This window comes from Typha latifolia, chromosome 7 (assembly GCF_019914945.1).
Source record: "Typha latifolia isolate L0001 chromosome 7, TyphaL0001v2, whole genome shotgun sequence".
NCBI classification, from domain to species: Eukaryota; Viridiplantae; Streptophyta; class Magnoliopsida; order Poales; family Typhaceae; genus Typha; species Typha latifolia.
This window is the reverse complement of record NC_133092.1, coordinates 4038914-4049128: the sequence shown is the minus strand read 5'-3', so window position 1 is coordinate 4049128 and position 10215 is coordinate 4038914. Positions and strand designations below refer to the sequence as shown.

Here is a 10215-nt window from a genome sequence, read left to right as displayed (position 1 = left end):
AAGTTAGAGAGTGACATTTGGTGAATCTTTTACCAGATTATGAGTTCCCCCTATGATTAATTTAAATATTTATAACTTATCGAGAAGAGAAACTCTCTTCTCTGGGAAGTCTTCAGATCTTTTTCCTTTTCGATATCTTGCCTGCATTTCCTTTTCCTTTTCCCCTCAAAATAATACCTTCAACTTGGTCCCCAGTCCCCACCTTCCTTTCTTTTGGTGAGAAAAGAAACATGTGAGCCCTCCACATGCAAGTGGTCTCTGGAATCACTGCAACACAATTACACAAGTACCTCTACTTTCTCTAATTTATTTGTTTAAGTATCACTACTTCTAAAATTTGCATTAATTCTGTCTCCTATTCCTCCTAGGATCGTCATTCCTCAAAAGGTTCTCTCAGATGGGATGTAATTTACTAACTCAGCCATAAAATTTGCAGGAAAAAAAAAGAGTGTTTACATTTCATCATACTAATTCTTTCTCTGCCCTTTTCTTCCTTTCCTTTTTAGATTTTGGTATGTTTTGGTGGCCACTTACAACTGTACATGGTATATTGTGACCCAATCTTGCTTACTGTTGGTTTCTGACTTGCAAATACCAGACTGTCTACGATTCTCAAGGGACCCATTAAATTGTTGTTCATGCATTGGTTATTTGAAATGTAGCAGTTTTTTTAGCTTCAGTTCTCCAAATGTTGTGTCTTTATCTGCTCTTTTCTTGTTGTTTGATTCTTTGATGCTAATTTGTAGGCCTTACTAATATTTTTGTTAAATTTTGTTCTTTTTCTCAAGAAGATTTATTCTGCCTTCATGCTTCCTTTTGTCAATTACAGACAACTCAATAAGATAATGGCTTTTGTTCTTGTTATCATTTCCCTTCAGGATTTTGTTTCTTGTGAATGATTGCTTGTGTTTGGGGTTCTGATGCAAGAAAAAAAGAAGAAGAGCTCCAAAGATATGCTTTACTTATTTGGTTTCTACTTTATGTCTTGTTCTTCTTGTGGGGACCCTTTCCTTTTGGGATTGAATTGACCTAGGTTATGGCAATATGCTAATTCCTTTAAAGACCCTAGTGCACAAATTAGTTTCCTTCCTTCTGATTTCTGAGAAAAAGTTGGTATTAGTACAATATTTTTATGCCTTATTTTTACTGCATCATAGTCTGCAAGTGTAATATAGTCTGAGGATTGTCATTTCTCATAGTTTTCTGTGTATCTAGATTAGTTCCAGGAAGATAAGGCTCAACTGAGCTTGGTTCTACTGTGTGTGGATTGCGTGAATTATGAGGTCTTTCATCCTACATTAATAGAAAAGCCTGAATTCATCAATTTATGTGAGTTGAAGATCTCGACTATTAGGTCCATAGTTGTCGATGTTTTTCTTAATTTAGTGTAAGATACCAACCTTCTTAAATCTGAAATATGATAAATGAGGAAGTACCTCAATCCAAAATGAAAAGCGGACTATACATTACAAGTTAGTATGGTCTTGGCGAGCTTTTACCTTCTGAGACACAGTTATTGACATGTTAATGGTGGACCATGAAATGCATTATAGCCTCAAAAGACCATGCTTCCTTGTCTTTCTTCTCTCCTTATAGTGTGCGTCGTAATTATAGCATTTCTTGTGCTTGCTCATAAATATTGCCTTCAAAGCAAAGGGTGCTTGATCCTTAGCAATCTTTTGCAAATTCTATTTGCCTTTTCTTGATGCTCCCATTAGAAGTCCAAATGGGTATTTTTGCTACATTGGCTTTTCTTGTTGCCAACAAGGACCTATGGTCCATTATAGCAGGCATCATCATCAAGGTGAAAAATTTGCTAATCCCTTCCTTTCTCTTTTATATCTTTGTCATGCCTAGACCATTTGAGTCTTTTTAGGTGACGCTCTCTCTTTCCTCTATTGAATCATGTTACCCTGGCAGTATATATTTGTAAGATCTCTAAGCTCATATCCCCCTCTTCTTTTCCTCCAGTTGGAGTCCTTTATTTGTTACTGTATGGGATCATATCACACTTTTAGATAGCTCTAACTGTGATTTTGAAATTATTTTGGGCCATGGTTGCAGCCTTTCGTAGCATGAAATCAATATCCTGTATAGCAGCTTTTCTTTTCATGGCTGGTGGTTGGAAGTATGTAGGTTACTGCACTCTGCTGCATCTTTTTGTTACCATGACATTGCCTAACTGATCTTTTGGAACAGAGCATTGGCTTTTTAAACAACCAATCAAGCCCTCCACTCATGCTTGCAATTAATTGCTATACATCTCTTAGTACCGCAGTACTGGTTTTGTTTTAAGAGTGGAAAGAAGCACGACTCAGAGAACGGCAAGGGATACTGAAGACGCACAGGTTGCTCATTGATTACATCTTGCGGAAGTGTTGGTTACCAAAAATAGTAGTACTAGCAGGAGGACTTCTTCTTTTCAGGTAATCAATTAGTGTTTGAATGGAACTGGAGCTTCAGGCAGGTGAATTTTCTATTCCCTCTGAACCAATTCTACTCATCTATCATTAACAGAATGATAATTTGCTGCAAGTGTCTTTGTGAAGAATTTCGAATCTTTCATGTGTAAAAAAAATGTGAAGACAAGAATTTCTTATTGCAATGTTCGATGCTTTTACATAATAAAAGTTAGTATTCTTGCTAAAGACTTGCCGTCGTAAATTTTATGGTCACTGACATTATTAATCTATTTTCCAGGAGTCTGGTTCGAAGCTTCTGAAATATCAACATTGTAGACTATAATAAGCAATATAAGAAGGAAGTAGCTTTATATTTGTCTTCCATGCTAGTTGCATAGCAGGCTTCCTGTGTTTAAGCTGATAAATGATATAAAAGCAGAAGCAAGATGCTAATTTGTTGTTAATTTGAAAGTACTGATATTTTTTGGTCTAATCACAGCAATGCTAGACTTTTGGCTGTATAATAATGCTCTATAAATATGTAGACATTTTGCATGGGTTAGATAGTCTATTAGGAAGTTTGTCTTAAATTATCAAACCTTGTAGTTATTCTGTTCAGTTCATGAGAGTAATTCACAATATCTGACCCAATTTACCGTTGCTTTGCTTATGAAACTTGTAGCTAATGTATCTTAGCTTCAAATGCATATTTGCTTACATCCCATGAAAGGTTATCAGATAATCTCTTCCATTCTAAATCCACAAACTACATCATCACACAGGAAAAGAGCAGTCAGCCTGGAAATAGACTACAAATACCATGAATGACTTTGGTGAGAGAGCAAGGTCATGGACTGGAGACCCGACTTCCTCAGAGACAAGTGATAGAGATGCTTCTCTGAAGGACTTCGGCACATCCTCAAATGCCATTTCTTTTGGATTTGCTGCCACTGCCATACTAATTTCGATGTTCCTTATCATGGCCATATTTGAGCATCTAATCAGACCAAGGGCTTCTTTTCTTAGTCACGAAAACGATGACCCCGAGCAAGGACAACCAGAAGCTCAATCACTTGAGAAGATTCGCTGCCCCGCGACGGTATGTTCAATGCAATGGTAACACAATGCAGGCCTCTCAAACATTCCTTCTTTATCGAAAATTTCTTCCTATGCTGAATCCTTAATAGATGGATTCATCTGCCACTCTTATCCTCCAGAAACTTTATGCTACAAATCTATCTATCTATATATATATGTATAGCATTGTGTTTTCAGAATCAAGAATTGATAGTGCCAATTTGCTTAATGTCAGGTGGAGTCCCTGTTCTCCTCTGATGTCTCAGTTCTGATGCCAGGGCAGCGATATCCAACCTATCTCGCTCAACCAGCTCCTCTTCCTTGCTCAAGGGAAGGGATACATTGGCCTCCGCACGATCACGACTTCTTTGATCCTCAATAATCTTCCAAAAGTTCCATTGTAGAGGAAGGAAGCAAAGGGACTGCAACTCTGTGTGTCATGACCATCAAATTCACACTTCACTCTGCTTCTACGTGATGTGATTATTCCCACTGTTAATATGAAAGGCCCATTATTTTTCTGAGTTGAAAGAACTGTGCAAGTTTCCACCTCCATCTATCAGTTTATTGCAAGAAATCTCAAGGTGGCTGAGATGAGAGTTAATTGTCGGTGATAAAGATCAGATTACAAGTTTCCTTCATGTTACTAATCTGCATCTGGATAAATAGCAAATAAAGATTTTAAAAGCACATGGAATATTTCTTTTGAATTTGCTGTGCTTGGGTACAAAATTGTCTGGCACGTGCCAAATAAATATTGGTCGCTGCGAATAAACTATGTTCCTGACCAACAAAAAGATCCGTTGAGTTAAGCTTCGAACTGGGTTAGCTAGTATTATTTTTTAGCCTTAATTTTTTAAAAATAAATTTGATAAAAAAATATTTAATTATTAAATAAGTGTAGAGGTTCCTTACTCAACTCTGAAGTCTCTCAACTCAAAGCAAACAAAACTTATGGTTTTATAAGCTCCAATTGACTTCTCTTTTTATCCAAAAAGAAAAGAATTTTTACATAATTAATTCTCTAAAGTAGCAAGTTTGGGCTCTTTCTACACAATCTCGTAGAAAATAGATGCACTTAATTCTCAATAAAATTCCAATGTTTTTATTGTTAAAACTTTAAGATCTTTTTTAAGTACAGATATCTAAATTCACGCCAAAAACTTTTAAAATAATATAAGCCGCTACATTCTTCAGAATATTATAACGGCCGCCAAAATTATTGGGCTCCTTCAAAAATATCATTTTGTTTAAATTTAGATAATCACCGTTAAAACTAACTTAGATAAGCATAAAACCATTTTGCACATGTACAAATTATTTAAAATAGTTTTAAAGCTATCGAATATTGCCCCTATATCATACCACAAAAAGAAATCTTACTTTTCTTAGAAAAAAAAACATTGGTATTATTTACTTTAATAATCATCTAATTTAAATATTCTATCAACATTCCATCAAAAAAATTAACTCTATTGACAATTATCAAAGAGTTGGAATATTTGAGTGATAATTATAATATTTTAAAGACTATAATGGCAGTTATAATATTTTTTTTAAAAAAAATTGAGTGCACTTAGTCAATATCCGCTTGTTGCATACTTACATGAGTCTGGCTTGTTAGTTTGCAACCTGGAAGCCGAGTCCATGCCGCACCATTCTTCCACTGTGTGAGAATTTTTGAACCACAAACAACCCATTCATGAGCCAAGCCAAGTCCAAGTCAAGTTTGGTGGGGGCAAACTTCATAGTCCGACAAACTAACTACACTTCAATTATTGCAGGGTCCGGTGTAGCAACTTTAGCTCGCTCTCTTCTTTACAGTATACACAACAGTTGTGAGCATTCACGAATCACGAGCTCTCCTATGCTTCTTGACAAGAACATTGCCATACCTATGGATCAAGTCAGACTCGGTACTACCTGTCAACATGGTAAATGGCATCAAAGTCTTACTAATGATATTATTAACCTAACTCATAAATTATCAATAAATTATAAAATTATTTATGTTGAAGATTCTTAGGTTATAATTATAACTGGGTTGGAGATTTTCATGCTAAGCTTGTTCAGTTTTTTATCTCTGCTTCTAGCGAAGCTTATTATACCGTGATGGCTAATTTTTCTAAAAAAATATTGTAGTTAAAAAAAGAACTTTGTGGCAATTATATAAGAACCAAAAAAACTGACGAGAAAGAGAATACGAACGCAGGAAGCTTCTTACAATTACTCTTAACTCGTATTCTCAAAAAAAGAAATAAATAAATAAAATAAACTCACAACTCTCGAACGATACGTTTCTAGTATCACAGAGATTTTCAGTAACATGACACCAAAGATCTTCCTAAGTTCAACATGAAATGCAAGTTTTTAATAAAAGGTTTCCGATATTAGACATGCAGAGTAGTATTGGAATACACCAGACTAAATCCTACACAAATATCACTTTCAGATTATCACAGAGTCACGGAATAGAAAGGCAAATTAGCGAAAGGCAAGAGAACATCCTGCAAAAAGTTTTAGAACTGACTTACTGAAATCCATGAGATGACAACAAATATATTGATCTGCAAATTGAAAAAGGGCAGGTTTCAAAATTCTGCTCCAGCAAAATATAAAAGCTACTTGATCAGGAAATTCAGGTTATACACTTCCGGTGAAATCGCATTCCATTTGAAAGTTCTCTAATGTCATGGAACTAAAAACAGGAGGACGAATGACTTTTTCACTTCTTCTGTTTGGTCGGATTTTCCACATTCAACTGCTGAAGATTCAGTAACAGATCATTGGCGTTGAGGAACGCCTTGTTGGATGAGTTTGCAATTGTATGAGCTATTTCTCTTGCAGCTTCAATCTGCCTTAAAGCAAGAAAAGCTGGGTTGCTGGAAATTGCTTCACCAATAAGCTCTGCACTCTTTGCCTCACCCTGCAAACACGAGAAGAATAATATTTGCTTAGCTTACCATGTCTTTGAGATAAAATTATCATCTTTACTTCATTAATAAAATATTGCAATAAGGTTGTATCCTAGATGCTGTGTCAACCTTAGAAGGCACTTTGCAATTTTATAAGGCACTAATACATCATAAAGTTTGTTAGCACTGTCTAGTTATTCAAGTTACTTCACAACAATATTTCAAGCTGTAGCCATAAGGGGATATTCTCTCATCTCAATCCTATTCTAAAAAGCCTTTCTCTTGCTCCAACAACATATTATTGGTAAGACAAAAAGTGCTTTCTTTCTTACTTTCCTTTTCACAGACCATAACTAGATAGTGCTAACAAACTTTATGATGTATTAGTTTTTAGAATAAGCAATTAAGATAAGATTTACCCTGTCATACAGACAAATAAGCTCTGGAATGCAAATTTTAGGGTAAAACTTGATTAATCTGGTATAACTTTCAGAATGTAACTGATTACAACTTTAGCCAACCCATATTGCCTAGTCTTAATCTGCTGACAGGTATAAAATAATTCAGGCATCGTCAAAAACCTGCCATTCCCGCATAAGGAATTCCATGGTTGTGTGAATCTTTTGCTTTGGTACTTTGCTCAAAGCTTCTGTTGGCAAAGACATTATAAATCCATAGCTACTCTGTGTTAATAGATTTCCCACTCACGAATGGTAGTTCCCTTGCTATATTCCCTTTGCTTCCATTACCAACTCCACCCCACCCTCTTCCTATTGACTTAATGTGCATATCCGCATCGCCAGGTCTCACAATCCCCACAAGACAAGATTAATGCGCTCATGGAACAAAAGGCATCACTGTGATCGGTGGAGCAGCATAGGGTGGGTGTGGGTGTAGCAGCATATGAAACAGCCCTTACTTTTCCCTTACACTTTCCGAGAAAGTAAACAGAACTTATGGACCTCACAGAAGACTAAGAGAATATATTGCATTCCTACTAACACACGATTAAGGATTAAATGATGAACACTTGAGTTTAGTAGACATATAAAGAACACTCAGAAGCTATTGTATTACCCCCACACTTCTGATTCAAACTAAGGATAACTCACAATACAGTGCTACCTACTTATTGCCCACCAACCTTATTTATCTTCCCATCACTTACCCCAAGAAGAACTTGTGACAACTAATTAGGTAAAGCAAGAAAAATGTGATTCAATTAAAACCAAAAATCTTAGTATAAAACCAGGGGATATCATCTTGAACGATTTATAGATTTTCTCACCTGAGCTCTAATAATTGCACTTTTCTTGTCTTGCTCCGCTTTTTCAACAATGAACTTAGCACGCTCAGCATCTTGTGCCGCAACTTGTTTAGCTTCGATTGCAAGTGTAAACTCCTTCCCAAAGCTGAGGCTTGTAATGGACACATCATCCAGCGCCATATTGAAGTTCCGGGCCCTATCCGTCAGTATCTTCCGAATTTCCCTACTAACAGTCTAGATAAAAATAACGGCATTCTTCAATTGATATCAATCATCTAAACCTATCATATTTCCTACAGTTTGATATCAACCCATTTTATAATGTGTATACAAAAGTACTTAAATAGGTGAGAAAAATAAGACACCTCTCTTTGTGTGATCAGCTGGCTAGCATTGTATTGTGCGACCACAGCTTTCAAAGTCTCATGAATAATTGAAGGCAGAACTCTCTCATTATAGTTCTCCCCAAGGGTTCGATATATTGTAGGTAGTTTCTCTGGCAGAGGACGGGTAAGTACCCTAAGACCAATTCTCACCTGTCAAGACAAAAAGGCTTCAACAAAACTGGTGTTATATATCAATTGGCAATGGAAGAGCATACCATTGTGAGAACAACATAGGCCCGTCCCTAACTTTTATTACAGTTTTACAGTCCAACGGCCACATGGATGTACTGATCTAGCAAGCTATTTAGAAGGATTGAAAGAATAATTTGACAATACAGGTACATAAAATTATATTGTAAGTTAAAAAGCTCAATAAACACTTGCTCCGATATAAGTCTTGCACAATATGGAATGACTGATAACAAAAGAATGCACCGTGTTTCAAAAATTCAATGGAGGAATAACAAGGAAAGAATAAATAACATCCAAAAGCAATATTTAATGTCCTGCAGACAAATTGAATTATTGATGAATACCTCCTGTGAGTAAAGTTTCGCCAGTAAACAAAAATTCAGAAGCTTTAGGATCATATTTGACTACCACACACCACAAACTAGATAAGAAACCCTTCAAACTATAAAACTCACATTTCCAACTAAAGATGTATATGTCAAAAATGATCATAAATACCATTTGAGGATCATGGCTTCCAAATTGACTCTCCACAAGTCATGCAAAACATGGAACGTGTAATAGCAAGAGACTATGCACAAAATGGAATATCTTCTTTCAAAATATTCAACAGAGGAATTCTTCACTATGAAAGATCAGTATTTAATGTATTTGCAGGGGAAAAAATTGAAATATTGACAAATGCAGCTCCTATAAACCAAGTTTGCAATATATATTCTGAAATTTAAAGATCGTTATTTGCTACCCAGCACATGCTGCAGACTAGGTAAATAGGCCACAATAACGAAAACACATGAAATTCCTACCATAGAAATACATTGTGAATTGAGTAAAAGGTACCATTTGAAGATCACGGCTTCCAGAAGTACTCTCTACAAGATGGGGTCGAGCACGGACATCATAAATGATAGGCCTCTCGAACCAGGGAATTATCAAATGTGTTCCTTCAGGGTATACCTGGATAAAACGTTTCCTTGACGTTAAGAACAACTGGATGGTTCTCAGTAAAAGAAAAGAAAAGAAAAAAAGGATATAGCAAAAACCATATCAAGGGGCACAAAATATACCAATCTAAAGCATCCAGTAGTCAAAAATATGAACCATTTCACTCGTTAAAAGCAATAGAAGTATTATTTTCAGTTCAGTAAAATTTTCCTATATTCAGTAGCCAAAAGATAGTGGACCAAAAATGACGATACGGCAAATCCTACAAACTTCCTGCCCGTCTAGCAAGCACCAAATCAACTACATTACGACAGGAACCTCTAGCTCCCAAAGCAATGATGATCAACTCACGTCATCTTACTAATCACGTCGTGCAAAAGAACGAAATTTGGTACATATATTACACAGAAAACTGAAGATAAAGGAGCAAAAGACGAAACCACCGGAGGCAATCAAATACAAACTAAAGGATCAAAGATCGAGCCAATTAGAAATTGCGAGAGAGAAAAGAAGACCTTGTCCTTGATTCCCTGAATACGGTTGAAGACGATGGCGCGGTGACCACCCTCGACATTGTAGAGGCTGTTAAGAGCGGCGTAGACGACGGTGCCGCCGATGAGCGCCACCTTCACCAGCGTCGCCGCCCCCGATCCAGGAACCTTCGGTACCTTCACGTTATTAAAGTTCATCTTTCTCTCCCCCTCTCCAGATCTCGATCTCTTCTTGCTTCGTCAGAGGCACTAAAATCCCTAGAAAGAAATGAGAAATGATCACGGATTACGCCGAAAAGGAAGTAGAAGAGAGAGTGGAGGGAGGGAGGGAGAGCTCACTGGGCGGCGATGCGGTCGAGCGGTGAGGGGTTTTAGGGTTTTAGGGTTTTGCGGCGGGGTTCTGGAAGATGAGATCGAGTGTGTAGATAAATTATGACGACATGGGAAAACTTGTGCTAAAGAGTAAAAGACGAGCTAGAAAACATGGGAAAATGGTATTAAATATGGAATTATAGCAATAAAATTACAAATAATTACTGC

General features: G+C 36.6%; 2 protein-coding genes across 5 annotated transcripts; one reads left to right on the top strand and one right to left on the bottom strand.

The window, feature by feature from the left end:
• The first annotated feature begins 1837 nt into the window (after positions 1-1837).
• Positions 1838-4189, top strand: LOC140791837 (uncharacterized). 4 transcript variants are annotated; one of them, XM_073142502.1, is made up of 4 exons: positions 1838-2128; positions 2200-2467; positions 3185-3501; positions 3715-4189. In XM_073142502.1, the coding sequence occupies exons 3-4, from the start codon at positions 3223-3225 to the stop codon at positions 3859-3861; spliced, it is 426 nt and encodes a 141-aa protein (XP_072998603.1). In that variant the 5' UTR covers positions 1838-2128; positions 2200-2467; positions 3185-3222; the 3' UTR covers positions 3862-4189. The 4 variants fall into 4 exon arrangements, with proteins under 4 accessions (XP_072998603.1, XP_072998604.1, XP_072998605.1 ...); XM_073142503.1 differs by having other exon boundaries at positions 1839-2128; positions 2200-2426; XM_073142504.1 differs by having other exon boundaries at positions 1839-2132; positions 2200-2426.
• A 1774-nt stretch (positions 4190-5963) lies between these two features.
• Positions 5964-10215, bottom strand: LOC140791836 (prohibitin-1, mitochondrial-like). The gene is made up of 6 exons (XM_073142500.1): positions 10015-10215; positions 9700-9933; positions 9080-9196; positions 8027-8197; positions 7683-7895; positions 5964-6405 (listed from the first exon to the last, which is right to left on the bottom strand). The coding sequence occupies exons 2-6, from the start codon at positions 9871-9873 to the stop codon at positions 6205-6207; spliced, it is 876 nt and encodes a 291-aa protein (XP_072998601.1). The 5' UTR covers positions 9874-9933; positions 10015-10215; the 3' UTR covers positions 5964-6204.

Excerpts from the sequence above, each read along its gene's own strand:
- LOC140791837 (XM_073142502.1), top strand. The coding sequence starts at position 3,223 with ATGAATGACTTTGGTGAGAGAGCAAGGTCATGGACTGGAGACCCGACT. Across the intron at positions 3,502-3,714 it reads AGATTCGCTGCCCCGCGACG|GTGGAGTCCCTGTTCTCCTC; the intron begins GTATGTTCAATG and ends GCTTAATGTCAG.
- LOC140791836 (XM_073142500.1), bottom strand. The coding sequence starts at position 9,873 with ATGAACTTTAATAACGTGAAGGTACCGAAGGTTCCTGGATCGGGGGCG. Across the intron at positions 9,197-9,699 it reads TTCAGGGAATCAAGGACAAG|GTATACCCTGAAGGAACACA; the intron begins GTCTTCTTTTCT and ends CGTTTTATCCAG. Across the intron at positions 8,198-9,079 it reads GAAGCCGTGATCTTCAAATG|GTGAGAATTGGTCTTAGGGT; the intron begins GTACCTTTTACT and ends TTGTCTTGACAG.